General features: G+C 26.3%; 1 protein-coding gene across 3 annotated transcripts in view; it reads left to right on the top strand.

Moving 5' to 3' along the window:
* Window positions 1-22494, top strand: part of Nipped-A (Transcription-associated protein Nipped-A) — a 103141-nt gene that overhangs the window by 34004 nt on the left and 46643 nt on the right. For all 3 annotated transcript variants that reach the window (XM_043043108.3, XM_043043107.3, XM_087165943.1), the window contains exons 23-40: window positions 1414-1580; window positions 1663-1863; window positions 3262-3351; window positions 3465-3616; window positions 5482-5582; window positions 5663-5937; window positions 7401-7486; window positions 8822-8962; window positions 9727-9877; window positions 11442-11640; window positions 13626-13915; window positions 13993-14244; window positions 14945-15142; window positions 15961-16769; window positions 18228-18381; window positions 18958-19164; window positions 20398-20589; window positions 21647-21841. In XM_043043108.3, coding sequence (XP_042899042.1) covers window positions 1414-1580; window positions 1663-1863; window positions 3262-3351; window positions 3465-3616; window positions 5482-5582; window positions 5663-5937; window positions 7401-7486; window positions 8822-8962; window positions 9727-9877; window positions 11442-11640; window positions 13626-13915; window positions 13993-14244; window positions 14945-15142; window positions 15961-16769; window positions 18228-18381; window positions 18958-19164; window positions 20398-20589; window positions 21647-21841 — 3860 coding nt within the window. The remainder of the gene's footprint in view (window positions 1-1413; window positions 1581-1662; window positions 1864-3261; window positions 3352-3464; window positions 3617-5481; window positions 5583-5662; window positions 5938-7400; window positions 7487-8821; window positions 8963-9726; window positions 9878-11441; window positions 11641-13625; window positions 13916-13992; window positions 14245-14944; window positions 15143-15960; window positions 16770-18227; window positions 18382-18957; window positions 19165-20397; window positions 20590-21646; window positions 21842-22494) is intronic.

Raw genomic sequence — 22494 nt, 5'->3', positions numbered from 1 at the left:
AATTCTGCTAAATAACACTAGATCCTTGTAGTTGATCAAAAAATAAGTTCAGTCTTGAAATCTCTTTAGAGTGGCACCTATGCTGTAATGTGTCCTGCTTCCAAATTAGTGTTTATGCTTTGTTTTTTTTTTGTTTTTTTAATTTAATTTTTTTTAATGGACAATGGCATTCTTTTGCCACAGGTGTGAAATTCAGTGGTGTTGCCAGAATAGGGATGAACAATCTTTTTCTGTTATCAGGACAAAAAAACTTTATGCCAACTGAAGTAATATAAAGCTGTAATTGTAAAAATACAAGATTTTAGGTTTCATTTCATAATAAAATGTCTTACTGGTGCTTAACTGATATTTTTACTAATTACAAAAATTTTTATTTCAATAAATAAATTTAAACAAGTATAATATTAAAAAGCAGTTTATTAAAATAAAAAAATTACTTTTTTAGAAGAAAAAAATGTTTTTAAGTCAGTATTAGATAAATGCAATAAATGTAATTAGACTTGACAAAGTAAGTTTTTTTTTTAATGAATTTATCTTTTTTAATTTTGGAATTTTTTTAAATATTATTTACACAAATTCTTATTTAACAGTAAATCATAAATTAGAAAATCATATTTAACAGCAAAAACTAAGCTCACGATCATAAATAAAACTTTCAAAGCAAAATGGTTACAAATAAAAATTGTGTTCTGAGAGAGCTGAACTAGATCTGTTATTTACTTTTATAGTATGTGGTTATAATTAAGTTCCTAATTTACAACATGACAAAAAAAAAAATAAAGAAAGAAGCAGGTTTAAGTCTAATAAAAAAATTATAAGAGTAAAGCCTATTTTATATGTTTCAGTAGGTTTACTTTTTGTTTGAAATAACTTCAGAAGATTTTTGTACGATATAATTTATTAATTTTAGTGTTATTATGTTATTAGAATGAGTAAAATCTAAACTCAGGGTGAAAAAGCTATTTTCCGAAATAAAAGGAGTTCAAATCATAAGTGGTGCATTTCTGGACTAAAACATTCAGTACTTATTGGCAATTGCATGAACTAACACTCATTTCACAAGATTTTCTGTTATTAACAACTATTTTGTGCTTGTGTATGGAATTTGTATGGAGTGGCATAATTAAACAACAGTTTTATTTGATTAATTACTTAAAATTTTAATTACTCTTTAAAAAATTTTAACTATGTTTTTAATTGACGAGGTACTGACACTTATAGATTTTTTTAAAAAATCATTTCAACTTAGCAACAAAGAAACCCTATAACTTTTGGTGTAAATCTATTTTTCTTTCTTTAGACAACAGAGATAAAATTTTCTCTCGTTTCAAAGAAGATTTTTTTTATTTTTTATCTTGAATTGTTTTTTAAAATATAACCAAATTTTCTTCTTTAAAATATTTTTTTCAATAGGTTTAAATAGTTTGCAGAGTGGTTTGCATAAACAGCACATGAAAGATCTATTTGTAGAATTATGCTTAACTGTACCAGTTCGTCTTAGTTCTTTACTTCCTTATTTGCCTATGTTAATGGATCCATTAGTGTCAGCTTTGAATGGTTCTCAGACTTTAGTTAGTCAGGTAAATTCTATATCAATTACATCATTTATTATGTATTTTCAAAATACCATTATTTGAATTTACATTATCTCTTAAATTCTAGGGACTGCGCACATTAGAGCTGTGCGTAGATAATCTTCAACCGGACTTTTTGTATGATCATATTCAACCTGTCAGAGCTGAATTGATGCAGGCTCTCTGGAGAACTCTTCGTAATCCTACTGATAGTGTAGCGCAAGTTGCATTCAGAGTTTTGGGTAAATTTGGAGGGGGAAATCGTAAAATGATGGTAGAACCTCAAAGAGTAAATATTATTTGGAATCATTTTTATTTTTATATTCATTTTCTTTTTTAATTTCAAAGTTTGCATTACTCTTAAAGATAAAAAATTTTCATACATGTTACATGTGACAATAAAAAAAAGTACCTGAATTATCAAATATTCTAATTTTGAACTTATATGTGATAAAAAAAAATTTATGGCATCCAGTAAATTTTTTATGACATCTAAATAAAATTGAGCTTTAAGATTTATTTTTTTTTCCAATGTGAAATAGAACATAAATTAGTTTCTTAAAATTTTGGCATATTTTATTGTTAAATAAACAGTGCCATTGTTTTTGACAAAATTATGCAGTGGTTAATAAAAGAATTTATTCTACTTAATGGATAAAAATTTACTTATAAACATAAAGATTTATTTAGGCCTAGTAAGCATTGTTAGTAATTTAGTCAACTGTTGAAAGAATACAAAATATTGTCAATAATATTGAAAAAATTGTTAATATTGTAAAAATTTGCAAAACGTTGAATATGGTTAATTTAAATATGTGATATATAATACAAAAGGGTAAGGCAAGAAGCTTAAAATGATTGTCTGTAACAATGTTAAAAAGATTGATATGGCTTCAGGCATCATAAAACTGTTCCAAAGCAAATTGCTTAGAAAATCTAAATGAACGAGAGTCTGAGAAATCAGCTCAAAAATGGAATTGATTTTAAACTAATTAAAAATGGATTGATATGTATCCCGAGTACGGGTAAAAAAAAGTAACTGGTTTTCCTTCCTTCAGGTAGTACTTATTACCAAACCAATATCAGTTTCATTCAAAGACTCGTTCAATGTTTGATACAAAGATGGATATCTTCTCAAGTTAAAAATGAAAAAGTCACACTATATTGAAATTATATTGTTACAAAATCATATCATTTATATGTTATACAGTAAAGTCTTGATTTATACTGCAAGAATATGAGTATCTGTATAGTTGCTGTACAAACGTGTTCCTAATAATTTTAATAAATTCAATTTCAAATTGCTGTAGTCCAGCTACTACGCCATAGGCTATTTACAACAGTGATACATCTACAATACTCTAAATATATGGCAAAGCGCAAACTGATGATGTGAGGATAATTTAATGAGAAAATTCTGCCTCAATGGCATACAAGTTTTGAAATAAAAATAAAGAAAACGATAAGACTGCTATTCAATAATTTGTAAACTCTGGGCCCTATGATTGGTGTTAATATCTGCATGTAAAGTATTTAACATTTCTTACTTCGTTTGAATTTTAAAATTTTCAAAAATATGTATAAAAGTAATTTAATTTTAATTTAATGCTTGTTTTAAGTCAATTTATTTTTAAATTTAAAATATTTTTTATGAGGAATATTTATTTTGTTTTGTTTGTTTAAATAGTTGGAGTATTCATCTCGGGAAAGTATTGGGCCTTGTGTAGCAGTATATTTTCAAGAACACAAGAATAATATCTCGCTACCTATTGGAAAGGTAAAAATCAATTTCTTAAATAAAACTAATTTAAGTTTGTACAATTTTATTGATTATACTTAAAATATTACTATAACTTGAATTTTTTGATTTTTCTTTAAAATCTCAAACAGATAATTGAGACAGCATTTAATGCTTTGAAGACGAGTGCCACTAGTGAATTTTATCGAAAGCAGTGCTGGGAGATTATAAAGGGCTTCTTATCAGCTAACATGGAATCTGACGTTAGCAAGCATAATATTTTTCAGTTGTTTGGACATCCCAGGTTTGTAATGTGGTACTAAAGTATTCATTTTACTAATATTGAATTCGACAAATTCTTGTACTTGTAATTGCAGCTTATTTCAATAACCACTAAGTTTTAGAAAAATAACTTAATTTACACAAGTCGAAAGTACTTCAAAGGCCAATGACAGTTCATGTTCAACCTGGTCAACACAGAGAAGTTATTGTTTAATATATAGTTAAAGAATTCCTACTTCATCATCTGGGGAGTTATTTTGTTCTTAGTATCTCTGATATTTGAGTTGACCAACAAAGATGATCTTGACCTTGTGCTGAAGGGATTTATTGTGACTTCTTTCAAAAAGGTTCCTAAGATGAAAATGGAGGGTTCTTGACCCCCAAATCCATGGTGACCCTTGCCTTATCTAGCAATCTGGAAATGTCTGTTGTAGGTTCTATATATTGCCAATGCATGATGTTCGCAATTTGCTGAGATGCTTTATCCCAAAAGTTCTCAAAAAATGCTCTGCCAAATCATAAGGTTGGAAGGGTCACAGAAGTTCCAAATTAGGATTTATTTTTAACTAGTAATAATTTTGGAAACCTATATGATTAAACCTTTGATTTGTATCAAATCAAAAATTGGCTATATATTTAATATTTTTTTAACGAAATTACCCAAGCGAAATGTCACTGAAAAAAATAGTACTATTAAGATAAAAACAATTAAAAAATTCTGATAACCATACATTGAAAAACGAGGAAAAAGATAAGCATTTAAAAAAAATTGCTTTAATATTCCCTATCAAACCTTTCAATCAAAGAAAACAACCGAATTTAACAATAAAAAAAATGTTTCTCTGATAACTATTTTCATCATTTATTACAGTTCTTTTTCGTTTCACCAAAAACCATAATTTCATTTATTTTTGTTTACAAATTTTCAGCATTAACATATTACCAAAAACAAACTCAGAATTTAACTCAGTGTTGCTCGATCTGTAAATTAAACTATCTTATTTTAATTGTTAAAACAATGAAAAAATTAATGTCATTCCTCACATTAAATATTTTCAGAATGATTAACTATATTTATTTAATATGTTTGAGTTTTATGCATTAAATCACATATCTGCCCTAAGAAGTTTGGTCATTTAGGGTTCCATACCCAGAAAAAATTGGAAACTTACCTTTTAAAAGATCACTAGAAAAGTTAAGGGAAGGGGGAAAAAATTTCTCAGCTTATTGAATTGCTGAGTTATTTATGCATTTGAAAAATAACTCTTTCATCATAACTCAATTTCAGTTGAATGCAAATAATTATAAATTATTCTTGTTTTGTGAGTTGTTGTTGTGGTTATTAATTTTTATTATTTGAATTCCATTCTTCAGGTCTTTTTTCTTGATACAAAATTTATATTTAATTAGGTGCTCCAAATTCTTTATCACACATTTTATTTATATAGAATACTGTAGCTGTGGTGTAAATCACATTTTATCTTCAGAAAAAATCTATTTAACTAAAAAAAAGCTACAATAAGTACAAAAGCAAAAATATTGTACCATTATTGTTTTAGAATTGTCATTTGGATTCATATCTAATAAAGAAAAAAAATAAAGAAAATTTATTTTTAAAGAAATTAATATCATTATTAAAAGAAGAAATTATTATTTATTATTAAAGAAATTATTATTTATTATTAAAAAAATTATTATTACTTATTATTAAACAAAATTCATGATACTTTTCTGCATTTTAACTTTTCAGGACATTGCTTGAAGTTAACAAGTACAAATTTTAAATTAATAAATATATTTAAAATGCTTTTTTCTGTAAATAAATTTTATTCAAAATGTTGTTTAATTTTCTTTTTTCTTTTAAAACATTTGTAATTGTATTTCCAGTTTTGTAACTGGAGAAATACCATCTTCAGAAAGTTTGAATTACGTGTGCTCTGATTCAGAATCGAGAAAAATTCACGAGCTGGCACTTACTGGCATGTTTGGTAAATTTAATCACTATTGTTTACAATTCTAATAATTTTCTTTAGTATTTCACACATTGCTAACTTTTACTTCATTTCAGTTGCATCTGCTATTAAAGAGCTGCGAGAAATTGTTTCAAGTTTCATGGTTACTGTTGTTCGTCACTATACGCTTGTTGCAATTAGCCAGCAAGCAGGTCCATTTGTTCTAGGTAATACCAGGAATGTTAAACCTCAAGGTATGGATCCTCTAGTAATAATAGATGCTGTTGCGGCTGTTATGGGTCATGAAGAAAAGGAGCTATGCAAACCTGGCAATGATGCTTTAGGTATTATTGTTGAAACTGCAAGTATATTTCTTGGCACAAAGCAAAGAGTAAGTTTCTTTTTATTTTGTTTTTACTAATTGTTATGAATAAAGTATTGAATAGTTATTGATTGGTTAAAGCACCAGCTAAACCAATTGACTTTGTTGTTAGTAAATCAGTGATATTGACTAATTATGACTTTATTTTTGGCAACATGAATAAAGTCATAATTTTAATTTTTTTCAGTCATAAAGCCAGTATTTAATTTTTTTTTTGTTCAAAACTATCTGTACATTTATAATGTTACACAGATTTCATTTTTCAAACCTTGTTAAAGACCTTCTTAAGGAATAAATTAAGACAAACTAGCTTAAATTTGCAATTTTTAATTTTAATGCAGAGTATTGATAAAAATAAATTTGAAAACTAAATGGTTTATTTTTTCTCCTCTAATTATATTATATTTGCTGTACTTTATTCTTTTAATTGGACAAAAGTTTAAAAAATACATTTTTGTAAAATGTTTTTGAATGACTACTGAATTTATGAAAATTGAATTTCTATCTAGTACAACTCTGGAAAATGTATGTGAAGAAACTGGTTGCATAATATATTAAAGTTTCATAATAAAAATTAAAAGCTTTTTGAAATTGTTCCTTTCAAATTTTTCAAACTTTTTATATTGTAAAAGGAAATAGTTTATTATTTGTTTATTTTCTTAATAACAATAGTTTTGAATATACTTTATTTTCTCTAAAAACTACTATTCAATTATAATTGCCACACTTGTTCCTAATTTCTTTCTACAGAACGGAAAAATTTTATTAAAAAAAATAACACTTCTAGATGTATTTTTTTTAAAAGGTGAGCAATAAAAGTTTTATTTTTAATCCCTGTTGTAACTGATTTAACCCCACCTGTAACTGATTATGAATAATCAAATATTTGAAATCTACATGCAAGCATATCAAATAAAATATCTCTTTTGAAACAGCTTTTTTATTAATTCATGATTATATTTTTCCGTATCCAATTTGTGATACGGAATGAATTATAAAATTTTATTTTATGTCAGTAAGTTGATATGAGCAGATCGAAAATTGGAGTTTGTTTGAACAATGCAAGATATTTTTTTCTTTTACCTTTTGCCAAAAAGTTTAATTCTGTTTTAAGCAAAAATTACAACTAACTACTGATCAAACAGATAAATGATTGTTTTTTGACCTGTTTCTAAAGAAATTGATCAAATAGTTTTATTTCAACTTATATTTTGAAAAAATTTTCAGAAGTTTCTGTATTCTTCTTGCACACCTTTTATGAGCCTTGCATGTAGCACTAGTGTATCACCAGTTACGCACTATTTATCTAATGAGCTACTAAAGTGTGTATATTTTATAAAATTTTTTTGCGCAAAGTTACTTATTAAATTTTCAATACCTTGTAATTTCTAAAAATTTTCAGAAATATTAGCTTTTTTTTAAATTTTTTTTTATTTGTTTTAAAACTTTAAAAAATTTTTAATGTTTTTTAGGCTTGCTGTTTACCAGTGTTAGAATATTTACAAGAAAAAATGTGTTCCCTTTGCTATGAACGAGCTTGGTATTCTAAACTTGGCGGGTAAGATTATTTGCATATTATTGTCCTAAAAGAAATATCATTTTGATATTTCTAAGTAAATAAGTGTATTTAGGCACTTTTTTACTGCATCTATGAACTTAATTAACTATTCTTGTATTTGAATTTAATTTATGTTAACTATTTCCTAGAAATTAATTTTACGCTAAAAAAAACAATGTATTTTTTAACTGTATAGTAGCAGTATTCAATGAAATTGTTCTGGCAAAAAAAATTCTTTTCTCTCGATCTGAAGGATAGCTAACATTTAGCATGTGGACCATAAATTGGCGATCGCAGTGCTCAAATACGCCATCTGGAGAGAAGATCAGTTTCATGCCTTTGGCCTTTCTCCCTTCCCTCTCCTCCTCTTATCAGTTGTATGGGAATGTACTAAGATATTTATCCATATCCTAATATTTTTCGTATTTAATTGTTAAAAATATTTTTAAAAATTTCCATGACGCTTTCTTTTAGAACTATGTTTAATGTAGTTTTCAGTTCCATGTAGTTTCCTAACGTAAAAGATTTTAATCTATTTGAAAATCAAGACAGAAACTAGCATCCTTCTTTCTTCTATGACTCTCCACATGCTATTGGTGAAAGCATGCTAAGTGTTGCCATAGGTAGAGAGTTCTGTTCTATGCTACCTGTAGCCCATTTCGATTGCCAATAGAATGTGACAACTTTCTGTAAGGCATGTGTGTTCAAAAAAAATAATAAAATAAAATAAATAAGTAACTAAAATAAAATTTTTATGAATTTTGAATTTTCATTCTCAAAAACTCTTTGGAAGTGTTCAGATCAGAGAGATTATGTTTGATTGCAATGCCATCCATCATCAAAAGGAAATTCAATTGAAAAAAATTAAAGAATAAAAGACAATATTTTTAAATGTTTAGAATAAAAATATTTGAGCTGTAAGCTAAGAATACTATTTTTTTAAAATTTAAGACACTTTCCATTCTCCCACCACTCCATTTCATCCAAATTCTGTTTTTTAAAGATTAATTTCCTTTCTTGTTGGTTGAAATGGGACTCTGTTTCTTTCAAATACATTTTTGAAAAGAATAATTATACAAGAAGTATTGTTGATAATTTTTTCTTTATGGAACAGCTTCAGTTTTTCTAACAATTTTGAAAATCATCCTTGATGTTATCTCTGTTTTTTTTCTTCATAGTCCTTTCTTTAGCTTCTTTTCTTCAATAAATTAATAAATACAAATTTAACCTTTATAAATTTAACCTTTATTATGCTGTTTGGGACTTAAATATGAATATTTGTTTTAGGGAAAATATGCTGTCATTTTCTTAATATTTCTCCATTGTATTTTACAGATGCATAGCATTAAAGACCTTGTTTGAAAAATGTCATAAGAAATGGGTTTTTGCCCACATGTATAGTTTTCTCAAAGCATTACTTTTTGTAATGATGGATTTAACTGGTGAAGTTTCAAGTGGTGCTGTTGATCTTGCTAAGTAAGATAGACAAATTTATTTTTTGAGATATAAAAATATAACTTATTTTTATGAGCTTAAAATAATTTTATAATGTTTTTCAAAGTTATTTAGTTAATCAAGTAATATCTGATGTATTAATTTCCTTATTAATATTTTGTTTAGATTTATCCTGATCCTCCAATCAATATTGTTTTTGTATATATTTACCTCTATAGTTTTATATCAGTTTAGTTTATACCATTGTTACATTACTTTCAACTTGAGCATGAATTATCATGTTATTTTTACCTTGAGTTCTGTGCAACATACCCTCACCAAACTTACATGATTTTAAATTATACTTTCAAACTAGTTTTTCAAATTTTTCATTCTGAAACAATGATTACAAGAACAACCAAATATTTCTCTTTATCATATGTATTGTCTTGAGTTAACTGAACTTGAAAACAGTAGAAATTGTGAATTTTTTTTTTAATATAATAATTTTACTTTCTTCAGTTAAAAATAAAACTGCTCAATGTGTAAAGTATCAATTCAAATTTTGCATTACCTAAAAAAAAAGAAAAAAATGATTTCATTACTCAATGGATATCATGACACATCTATATTTCCTATTTTTAATTGTAATTGATTGGTTGAAAAAGTAACTAATGTGTCAAAAATACTGCATCTGGTATGCTTTCTTATTAGTTCTAATGAAAATCCTTTTATTCCTTACTTATTTAAAAAGAAGAGGAATGATTTTACTTCATTAATTTTTTCCTACATTTTTATTTGTTTAGAAATAATTTACAAACGATGCTCACTACTTACTGTAAACATTTTCCTGGTGATGATGCAGAAATGGTTGCAGCTCAAAACAAAGCTATAATTGAAGTTGTTCAAGAACTTGTACGACAGCTGACTCAACCAAATACATGTGTTAGAGATCAAGTAAGTATTTTTAATGTCTTTTTCAATAACTTTAATAACAGATTTATTTCTTTAGTTTTAATTAGGTAAAAAATTAAATCTTATGAACGAATATTTAAATTATCGTATATGATTTCCTTATAAATTTATATGGTATACTATTTATAAAAGAAGAATAATTTTTTTATCAGTCAAAGAATTAGTTGAAAAACTTCGAGACATCAAAGAAATTTGTCTTCAGGGTTGTTATAGGAGATTGACAACCCTGAATATAGAAACTTAATTTTTTTTTAACTTACAGCTTAACTGAGTATAGAAAATTACAACTTAAATTTTAGGGACCATAATTGTTTTTCCCTAAAATGTTTATAAGACCAGAGATTTTTAACATTAGAAACATAAATAAATTTAGTTTATCATAATATAGTTTAGTTTATCTTAATACAATGGTAAGCAAAATTCTTTGAAAATTGGATGATAATAATTTAAAACTTCAAAAAACTTAAAAATATTACAGCAAAAATAGCAATATGTTTGCATTAAACTGCAATTGCTATTTCAAAAGTTCTTTTAAAAAAAATTTGAACTGCATTGTTCAAATTTCGAAAAGTAATGATAAATGCTCATCCCTTAGCTTCCATTTTTAATAAAATTCTTCACAAGGTTTATGGATGAAAATGCATGTTGATTCGTAGAAAATAAGATGGTGCAATCATATATTATCTCTAATTTTCTATATGTTTGGCATTATATTTTTGGGACTCAGACAATCATTTGATAAGGATATAAATATTGTCAATATTATGTAAATATATTTTTTATTTGTGGCAAGTCATAAAAAGTTTTTTCAGACAGGAAAGAGCTGGCTTGTGAGTGGTATTTGCCCATACGTGGATTAATTGATGAAAATCCTTTTATACTTGATTTTTGATGGGAAAATATAATCTTAGTATTTATTATGTTTGGAGGCTTTAACAAGAATATGGGAAATTTTAATTTCAGAACATTGAGAAACTGTTTGAGGCTATTATTAGTTGGTAACTTGTAGCTCAATTATTTCAAGTCTTTATGTGTGTCAAGTCATAAAAAATATTTTTTATGACAATTAAATACTGATTATTAATATTAAATACTATTATTGTTAATACTAATGTTTGATGTGGTTGAAGAAAAAATAAAATTTATAAATTGATTTTGGTACACAGTTGTCATGACATTGAATTATATTTAGTTTAATTGCATGAAATTAAAAAGTTAGCTGTTGCATTTATGGAGAAAGAAAATCATCGAAATATTTACGTTTTTTCTTCATAAAATTAATTGATTTTTAATTGTAAAATACATTCTCAGCTTTTTTTATTTTTGGGGACTCCTGAAATAAATTTTTTTTTTTCGATAATTTGTGAAATTTTAACTTAGATTATTGAGAAACTGTGTGTGATGATTGTTTAGATTGTAACTTGCAATTTTCATTTTAAATATATTCTTAGCTTTTATTATCTAAGTAACATTGACAACCTCTAAACTGTTTTGTTTAAATTTCTAAACATATTTATAGGAGTTAATTCAGTTTTAATATTTATAGGCTATGCATTCATTGAAAGTAATTGCAGAAGTTAGAAATACAACCATCACTAATATTATTGAGCCACATAAAGAACTGCTCGTTGATTATGTTCCATTACGAAAACACAATCTACGACACCAGCCTGTGCTATCTCAAATAGGATTGTTAGACGGAAATACTTTCTGCATTACTTTAGAACCTCGTCTCTTCTCATATGGTATGTAAAAGAGACATTTTAAAAGTTCTATGATTTTAAGATTTTTGTAAAAATTGCGTGCCTTTTTTCCAAAATGTATCACTGTTATTGGTTAATTTTTCTTCTAAAATACATGCTACATAAATCATTTCAGAATAAAACTAAATGGCACAAATCGCAATATTTTTTTTTAAAAAAAATTATATTTTTTAAAGTTTAAATCATATATTTTTATTTATTTACAGCAAAACTCTAATGAAACGTATTAATATTGCTTAATATTCTTTACAAACAATATTATAACTAAAGAACTCAATGTTACTATCTCAAATATAGTTAAAATTAATTTAAAAACTTATAACTCTAAAAATAAAATTATTGTTGTTTTTACTTAGGCTCAATACTTTCGTATATTTATAAAAACTAAAACCCAATTTGCCAGTTAAATATCAAATGAAAAATAAATAAATTTAGATCAGAAAACATTAAAAAAAATTATTCTAAATTGATCTTTGCAGAACTTTATTTCTTAACATTATTTCTCAAAACACAATCCTTGTCTCTGAACTAAAGGGATAAATGGATAAAAACGATGTGTCATAAGAAGAATAATTTGTGAAGATTGATTTTACATTTAAAACCCATCAGTGATCCTGCTAGATTTTGGAAACTATGGGTCCTTAGGATCTAGGACTTCCACAATTCTAGATCCCTTTTTATTAAAAGTGGGTCCCTAAAAGAAATATGACTTTTTTTCCTCTTTACCTATTACTATGATAATTTGTAATTGTTCTATCTATTGATAGAGAAAACAAAGAATTTCAAAATAAATAAATGAAAATAGAACGAAAAAAAGGAAAGAGTTATTTGAACAATCAAGGCTTTTAATTGAGACTGATTAAACGCCAGCATTAAGGAAAGAAAATGGTGTAATACGCTACTCAGATTTCTTTTCTAAGTTCTCTTGGAGCTACTAATAAAGGAAATTTTTTTAAATTTTATTTATATATTTAAAGTTTGGTTATAATTTTGCCTCAAGCTTCCCTTGTCCACGCTGGTGAATTGCGTATCCCTTGGGATGCGTAATAGTTTATTTTTTTACTCACTTGTACGATTTTTGATGTACTTGATGCATTATGTCATAAGTGGAATCACTGACCCTACCCACTTTTCCTCTTTTTTAATTATGATGGTATCTCTATTAATGAACTTCTAAAATAATGATATTGTTGCCATAAAGCAGGCTAACTCTTACCTCTTCCCAATATGTTTTTTTTCAAAACCTATCCTTCATTCTTATATAATTCAGTTGTAATAAAATCAGAAAATATTGAACGTAGAATTATATTAGAAAGTTAAATTTCTGGATGATTTTTGAAAAATACTTCCTTGAAAACTACTTCTTCAATTTTTAATTTTCTATTGTCATCCACATAGTGATAATAAAATTTTAAATTAATGTTATAAGGCTATTACATTATTTCAGGGGGGAAAAGCGTAGAAATTTTTTTAGAATCAATGATAGAATATTTATGAATATCTTTCATAGATATTCATAGCAGAAATTCTGATGGAAAAAATCTTACATTTTATTTATTTTTTAATTCAGGTGATTCAGCAATGGCCAAAACTATGTTTTGAAATCACATTCTTTTTCTTCTTTTTTTTTTTAATTAAGTACTCATGATGAAAGTAATTTCTTTTAGCTTGTGAGAAACAAGACTGTATGTTTAGATGAAAGAAGAGAAGTTATTTGAAAATTTTTTTAAACTAATGTTGTATTTGACTTTATGTAGTATTTATATGTGAGAATGATTGGTTAAATTTTTTTTAAAAATATTTTGTGTGATTGTTTTCTATCAGAAATATTACTTTCATTCAATTTGTAAGACATTCGAAATCAATTAATTTGTTAATCAGAAGAAAAAATTATTGCTAACTTAATTTGAGTTAAAAGAAATTAAAATTAAATATGTGTCATCTAATAACTAATATTTTTATTCCAGATATGTCCGTTCCTGATCACAAATCATTCTTTGATGAATTAGTGATGTTATGTGAATGTGATGATGCTAATCTCCTTAAATTTGCCTGCTACAAGTCACTAACTAATTTGATTCCGATTCGAAAATCTATGCTGAGACTACTTTCTGCTTGTCATTACATGCAAGAGAAGCAGAACGATATATTTCAACATCTATACAGAGCCTTAAGCTCCAGCAATTCTGAAATGCAAGAGATTGGCTATCAATGCATAAAGGATATCCTCGGAAAATATGAGATCGATATTGATATGGTATTTTTCAATTCATTTTTAGAATATTTCTCTTAAGTTTCAAATGATTTAATTTTATTTTTTATATTTATTTGCAGGTGCATACTACTATTCGACCTCTACTGCTTAAGTTAGGTGATTATCGATCTCTTAACTTGCCTGCTATTCAGCACTTGAGTTACTTGACACTACTTTTTCCTAAACTGTTTAATGAGAAACTTTGTGGGACGCTTCTTACGCACTTGCATAAATGTTTGGAAGTGGCAGAAAATACAATAAAGGCTAATGAAAGATCAGCTGTTGTGACGGAAGTGAAAATATGCTCTGGCATAATCAATATTTTTCATCAGGTACATTTTTCCTAGTAATTCTTCAATTTCAAGTTTAATCATTTATTACTATTCTCCAAGTTATTTCTGTGACATTTTTCCTTGTTATTTATGGCTTGAATAATTTATTTAAATTAAAATAAAATCTGTATTATGGTATCAACTTGTATACATAAAAATATATATTGTGCTAACAATTATATATATATACTGCTTTTTTATTTTTACTATTCAACTGTTCCATACAAATAAGCTAATATATCATAGTGTTGTAGCTAAAAGGTTAGTAAGTTTTGGGGGCCCTTATTTCCCGTGCATGATAGTTTATGACATGAGATTATAGAGGATCTAGTTCATTCTGTAATATTGATGTTTTTTCCCTCTGGCAAAGAGTTTAAAAAAAGATAATGCATCTTGCTATACTGTAGATAATGTTCAAATTATATGTGCAGAACACTGTATATTTGGTAGTTTGCTATAAAAAACTAAAACTTATTTGAGGTTGCTCTGGTATTGAGCATTTATTTGTAGTATGAAATTTGAAAAAGTATGTTTTTTTTTAATGTTAATAGAACATTTCTAATCAATATTTTTTTATTTGTCAGCACTAAATACTTGAAACATTTTGCTTTAGGTTTGTTACTATCAAAAGTAATTTAATTTTTATAATTATTGTAACAATTCATGCATTTTTGTTTCATTTCTTTGTTCCGTTTTTCAGATTCCAGCTGCAACTGCAAAGTTCATTGAACCATTACTAAGTGCAGTTCTTAAAACTGAAAGAAATCTGTTGATGGAAGCAGGTAGTCCATATCGTGAACCTTTGATCAAATTCTTGAAGCGATATCCAACCCAAACAATCGAACTTCTTTTGTCAGATCAAAATATTTATGAAGAGCAAGTGACCAGATTTTCAGAGGTAACTTATTAAATTTATAATTTAAAGCTATTTGTATTGTTTAAAAAATGATTGTAAAAAAGAATAATAAAAATGTTCTAGATACTTTTGACGCACTGTTGCAATGCTTATAACTTTTTTAATAAATATATTGACCTTTATTTCATTTATGTTATCCATCTTGTAATTTTGTCAAGTCATTCTCTCAGCTTTGAAAATTTTTTAAATATTTGTCACAAATGATTATTTTGAGTTAGTGTTTATTCTATTTTTAAAATTGTTGAATTAATGTGGAATTATCTACAGTTCCAGTTTTTGGGATGACAGAAATTAGTAACTTTTTTTAAATTTTATGAAAAAAATTTCTTTAAAAATAAAATAATAATTTCTTTAAATAAAAAAAAAAAGTTATAAAAAAATTTCTTCCTTTAAATAAAAAAAAAATTTCTTCAAAAAAAATTTTTTTTTTAAAATTAAATTTATACTTTATTACAACAATTAAAAACCAATTTCTCCGCCTATGCTAATTTTCATCTTCTGATTGCCGTTTTGAAATAAGAATAGTACTACTTGAGAAATTGAAGTACTATCAATAAACAAAGTGTTATTAAGAATGATTTGATATTTTGTTCCATTGAAAAATGAATGACTTCATAAAAGAAGAAATGAAATATCAAATATAAAACCTATATTTATGGAAATTTTTGTCTTTTAAAAATTTGCCATTGCTTTCTTTTTATTTCATTTATAATTTTTTTTTTTTGCTGGCAATTAATTAATAGTACATGAATAATTAAAGTTTATGAAATATATTTATCTATTTTACTTTAACTTTCCAGTATCTATTAAAGAATCAGGAAGGTAAAGCTTTCCGTGAAGTTTTGCAACAAAATCCAACAAAACTGGTATCAATGGCTTTTGGAGCTAATCAAACTACAACACCTGTAACGTCTACCATTACTGGTGTAACCCATGTTCCAATAATCCATGAAATACAGTTCCAGGCAATTAGAACTGTAAGCTTACTCGCAAAACTAGATGACGAATGGTTATCAGAACAACATCAATTAGTTGCATGCTTGAGAAAAATCTGGATTTCCAAAGACTTTCAAGATCGCCATCTCAAAGCAGACTCTGTCGATTATACTCAATGGAAAGAACCCAAACTGCTTGCAAAGTGTTTGCTCAATTTTGTTAAACACCATCCGAATGAAATCGAGCTTTTGTTTCAGCTTTTGAGGGCTTTTACTGGTCGCTTCATTCCAGACTTTGAATTCTTAAGAGACTTTTTGGAAAACACAGTGGCCAACAACTATACGGTCGATTGGAAAAGAATGGCATTTTTTAAGTTTGTTGAACTGTTCTGTGATGATAATTTTTCTCAAGATTTGAAAGCAAAGATATTGCAGTATATCCTTATCCCATCATTTGCTGTTGCTTTTGAGAAAGGAGAAGGGGAGCGACTGATTGGAGGTCCACCAGCTCCCGAGCAAGATCAAAATGAGAATGTAATGAGTGTATTTATCAATAAAGTGATCGACTCTGATAATCCTTTTGGCACATCTGATGCAGTAAGGATATTGCTTCTGCAATTCTCGTGCCTCCTTGTAGAACAGGCATCACCGCATATACATGATGCAGCAAATAAGTAAGTTTTTTTCCCTTTTTTTTGAATACACACATTGAGTTACATTAACCAATAGTAACTTAACGACTGAAAGACTTGCAACTGAAATACAAATTTACAAGAGATTTTATAATTTGTTGAAAATTTGAATGTGTGAAGTTTTTAGGATGCCAAACAAAACACAAAGATTTTAAAAATAAAAAGCTTAAAAAATGTTTATTTTTTCATTTTAATTATTTTTTTTATGAATTGGTTTAAAGTCTATTGAATTTTGTTCACTAGAATAAACCCCTTAAAAATTTAATGTTTTATGCTTTCTTTTTATTAAAAATGAACTTGAGCTATCAAGTTTTTTTTTTAAGTAATATCCTTTTATATTAATAGAATATTAATATTAATTAAGAAAATATTGTTTCTGAAAGTTGACCATTAGTATATTTGAAGATGTATTTTATTGACTACATGTAGCTAATGCAGCTCTTAGGTCTCACTAAATAATTTAATTGTATGTTTCAAAGATGTTATTATAATAGAAATAAAAATATTTTTATTATAGTTAATTATAAAATTGGCATTGCATTAAAAGTGTTTTTGTTATAAATATCTCAACTAATTAACAATTTGTACATATTGGTTATTCGTAAATTAAGTTTGTTATCAAAAATTGTTTTATTTAAGTTAACTTCATTTTATTTAGAATTTAGTTTCTGAAAAAAGTTTAGAACTTAATTGAGAAGCATAACTGTTATTTATATTTAAAATATTACCAACAAAGTACTTTATTGATTAAAATTAAATGAATTAAAAAATGCATGAAATTTTATCTTTTAGTTCCATTAATTTACTAAAATACTGATTTTATATTATAAGATATTCCTTGATAAGATATTCCTTGAAATTAAGCATAGTTAATGAACATGACATTTTGATGAGTTAAGAAAACTAACTTAAAAATGAATAGGAACATTGAGAAACTATTTACAAAGTGACTTTTAGCTGTCATTTAACGAACTGTTTCACAATTGAATACTTGTAAATTGCTCAGTGATCAATGGGCACTTAAAAAAAAAAAAAAAAATTCATTTGTAAATTTAATAATATGTTCTGTAGATTTTTTTCCCCTGCCCAATCTTTAAATAAGATGGTTTTTGATGGGAAATTGTGTTTCCTCTTCACTTTTCAAAATTTTCTAAAGTAAATGTTCCTAAATTCTCAAAAACGTTAAAACTTTCTTACACTAAACTCTTCAGCTGTCTATAACATGTTTAAAAATGTTAATAATCTTGCCTTATTCAAAAAATAGTTGAGTGTAAATTTAAAAAAAAACTTGTATTTTGAATGATTAGTACTGTATGTAAGTATGAGCATGTTGAATTACATGTTTAACACCTGAATTTGAAGTGTACGTGTAGATAAAATTATTATTTTTTCAAAACGTTTTTGCCAGATTTTAATTTTTCTGCTTATGTATTTTATTAGGCGACAAGGAAATAAGCTTCGGAGACTTATGACATTTGCTTGGCCTTGCTTGATCACTAAAAACTGTGTAGATCCTGCAACTAAATACCATGGCCATTTACTGTTAGCCAATATCATTGCCAAGTTTGCAATTCATAAGAAGATTGTACTGCAAGTAAGTTCAGTCCTCTCTTTCGACTTTAATATTAAGTATAAAATGTTGATTTCACACTGAAAATGTATTAAATTATTTATCTTACCTCAGTCTGCAGTCCTTGTTAAAAAAACTTTGCTACTTTGCATTAAAAAAAGAGAGACAAAATATTTATCTTTTAGTTTTTTTTTTTTTTTTTTTTTTTGTTAATTAGTCTGCCTGTAACTTTTAAAAATAAATGTTTGAGTGAAAAAAAAACATAGAATATGAATGCATCTGACAAATAACCTGGAATAAATTCAACTATAATATAAGTGAAATGGAATATTATGTGCAATAGAAATTTTATGAATTTTAAATCAAAAATTGGAATGTTTTTTACAGCAGTTATTTGAAAGAAAAAGAGCAAACAATAGTAAATTATATCTATCACTTTTCCTCGAAAGTAATTTTGAGAAATATCTTATTGGCAAACCCTTAATTTTCAAACAAATGTTCAAATTTTTTTGTTAAAAAATTTAATCTTATTATGTATTTTATTTTGTTTATTTATTTTTCGCTTAACTTCAAGTAAAAATTTCATACTTTTGTCTTTAGGTGTTTCATAGTTTGCTCAAGGCTCATGCAGCTGAAGCTCGATCAGTTGTGAGGCAGGCACTGGAAATCCTGACTCCTGCAATGCCTGTCAGAATGGAGGATGGAAATAATATGTTGACTCATTGGACTAAGAAAATTATAGTTGAAGAAGGTCATACGCTTGCACAACTTGTTCATATGTTACAACTTCTCGTTCGTCATTATAAAGTAAACAGAATTTTCTTTCTTACCTTTGCTTTGGCATCAATATTCATTCACAATCTATGTTTTGATAAATAACATATCTATTTAGCAATAAAATCATTCAGAGATTTATTATAGTGGAATATTCTTAAAAAAATTTAATATGGTTTTTACTATTTTTTTTATTAGATTGTTCTTTAAGTGGTAGGTTTTAACCTAGCCTTTTTGTAATAAATTTATGATAAGTCTTCTTAAAAAAAAATTAATTGATATCTAAGTAGCTTTTAAGTTTTCTAAATTCTTCCAAATGAATAAAGCTAAAAAACGCATGTTACTAATACAGTGTTTTCCCTAAGCGTTTTTAGAAGGGCGGCCTGCCCTTGTGTGGGCCCTCTTTTACCTTTTTGTAAAAATAAGCCACCATCCCTTAAAAGCACTGCCTTTTATTCATATTATATTAAAAAAATTAATTTACTGCTTAAATAATAATTACATACTGCTAAAATTAACTCTGGTTATAGGTTTAATTCTGATTACTTTTATCAGGAGTATTCTCAACTGGTTAAATTTTTTTATAAGTTTCTCTTTTTTCGGGGGTATATTGATAAATTTTTTAAGTGATTTTGAATTTTAAAATTATTTTTAATACTTGATTAAAATGTTTACTTTAAAGAGATGTAACAAAAGTATTTCTAATATCTTTTTAACTTGCCTGCCATGCAACTTATTAATTCTTACTTTAAAAAGTTAAAACCATTAAAGATTGGAATTGTGCACACCACTTTCATTTTGAATTTTTTGAGACTGGAAAGCCACCAGCTTAAGGTTTAGAGAATCCTTGAACGAATGCCCCAAGAATTACTAGAGTGAAATTTGAGCTAGTGTTAAAGCTGAGTTATGCTCATTTTCTGTAAAGACCAAATAAATTGTGAGCAAGAAACAGTTATTATAGGTTTCATCCAATATACAAAAAATGAAGGTTGATGCATTAGAATTTTTAATTTTTTGTTTATTTACTACATTCGAATTATTAGGACTTAATTCAAATAAAAACTATAAAATTGTTAAAGACAATTTTTTAAGTAAATTCTCTTACATTACAATATAATAATAAGCAGAAACTTAAGATATTTACTGATTCATTCATTTTTGATCAATATATTTTATTGTGTTATAAGGATTTAATATATATATATATATATCACTAGTTAATAGTATTTTTGCATTGATTAATTTTTTTAAAATTTTTCTGCTCAGGTTTATTATCCTGTTAGACATCATCTTATTAATCATATGGTTAGTTCTGTTCAACGTTTAGTCTTCACTCCTAATGCTACTATCGAACATAAAAGGCTTGCTGTTGATTTGGCAGAAGTAATTATCAGATGGGAAATTCAAAGGCACAAAGAAGAACAAGAAAAAGCTCAAACTGGTGTAGACAAAAATGAGGTAAGGTTGCATTTTTATTCTAAATATCATACTAAAAAAACATACATTTAATGGGGATAAATGAATATTTAAGTAATATATCCCACTCCACACTAAATCAGTACTATCCTTTGATTCTCATGTAATTTATAATGAGACAAAAATATTTATTTCTACTTAATACTTGTTAATAGTCTTAGTTTTTATTTATACAGTTTTTAAACCCATTTTATTATGATTTGTTAGCAAAGTTTAAGTTTATGAATACTGAGAAATCATGCCTAGAAATGTAATATTTCAGTACCTATAGACTATTAGTAAGCTTTACAGAGTATTCATTCCATTCACTCCTAATTTCCAAAGAACTCCTAAGAAATTTTCCAAACTGCTTAGAAATTCCATAGTTGCTATTTCATTTAATATTTTATCAATTACTCATTCCATTTCAACTTCTAAGTTGTTTCACATTCATACTTTAATGTTTTAAAATAGCATTTTTATGTTTATTTTTTATGATAATGTAACTATTTTTTAAATGATCCATAACTTAATTAAAAATGATTAATAACTTAATTTTCTTCACTTTTGAAGCAGATAGTGACAATTTCTTTATTGCAGTAATTCTTTATTTTTACCAATTCATTAAATTGGTGCAAGCAATAATCTGGTTCGGCTGCATGTATATACATCTAAACAAACAGAGTTTTAATCACTAGAATTACAGAAATTTAGCAATAATTTCTCTCGTTGCATGGTTAGAATTTTATTGAGAAAATTTATGTTATCCTAAAATCATGTGTTTATAAAAATCATGTGATCAAACTGAATTTCTAAGACAAATTTCATAAAATTACAGTGATAATTTATCAGGTATCAGAAATGACTTTATAATGTTTAATTAATGTTACAATTTTGTATAAATATAGTTATAATAACTTTCCTCTTGATAACATTTGTATTCTCTTTTTTATTTATTTTTTGATAGAATTTAATGTAGAAAATTTTGTCTAGTGAATGTTTCATTAGTAATTATTTTCTTATTAAATTTATGTATTAAAAGTTAGACTATTTTTTTCAGCCGCCTGAAGCTATTCAAAGTAATTTGTTAGCTTTAAAACAACAACAACAACGTACACTGAGTTCTGATCCATCTGACATCAGAAGGATAAGACCTTTGTCTGGTACAATTACAAATTACATGGATAGATATAAGCCAGTGGATAAAGAACATGCTGATGCTGTTGTCAACTTCTTACTTCGAATGGCTTGTCAAGTAAGTGTTTATCAATACAGTAAAGGCTTAACCTCATTTGGGTGCTAACTTTCAGTGAAGTCTCTATTTTACCCTTTCATTGATCTCTTTCAGTAAAATATTTATTTGATTCTTTTGCTACCACCAAAGCATATCTATTCTATAGACGCTTTTTAAATGTATGATAAAAATATTGTTTTTAATGAATTGTTATAATTATTGCCCATATGCAAAATTTGCTGACTGCACTTTTAGAGAAAAAAAAATGAGTTAACCGATCATTGTGAGGGTTTTTCCTCAGATTCAATATGAACATATTCTTGTTTAAAATTTCATAAGCTCTATAAATTCTATTTAACAAAATTTTTAACACTGTTTGCTATCACACTTTTCTGTGTTTAAAAAAAGTAGCTTGCAGGTTTTGCATCAAGTTTCTTAATTAAGCTTTTCAATTGAAAAGTTATTGCTTTTAATGCTCTTTTTTACATTTTATAAATTTTTTTAAATTGTATTGTTTATTCCAGGTAAAGTTCATATATTTCAAATAGAAAATTTTTTAAGGCAAATAAAAAAATTGCTGCAAAGGAGCAAAATATCTTAACAATTAAAAACTTTAAAAAAAATAAAAAAAATAAAAGAAAAAGGTACTTTTTAAATGAGACAAATCTTTTGTT

Source organism: Parasteatoda tepidariorum, chromosome 6 (assembly GCF_982258835.1).
Source record: "Parasteatoda tepidariorum strain Cologne lab strain chromosome 6, Ptep-v5.0, whole genome shotgun sequence".
Lineage (NCBI taxonomy): Eukaryota > Metazoa > Arthropoda > Arachnida > Araneae > Theridiidae > Parasteatoda > Parasteatoda tepidariorum.
Note: the sequence above shows the minus strand (reverse complement) of the source record. Positions and strands in the feature narration are given on the sequence as shown.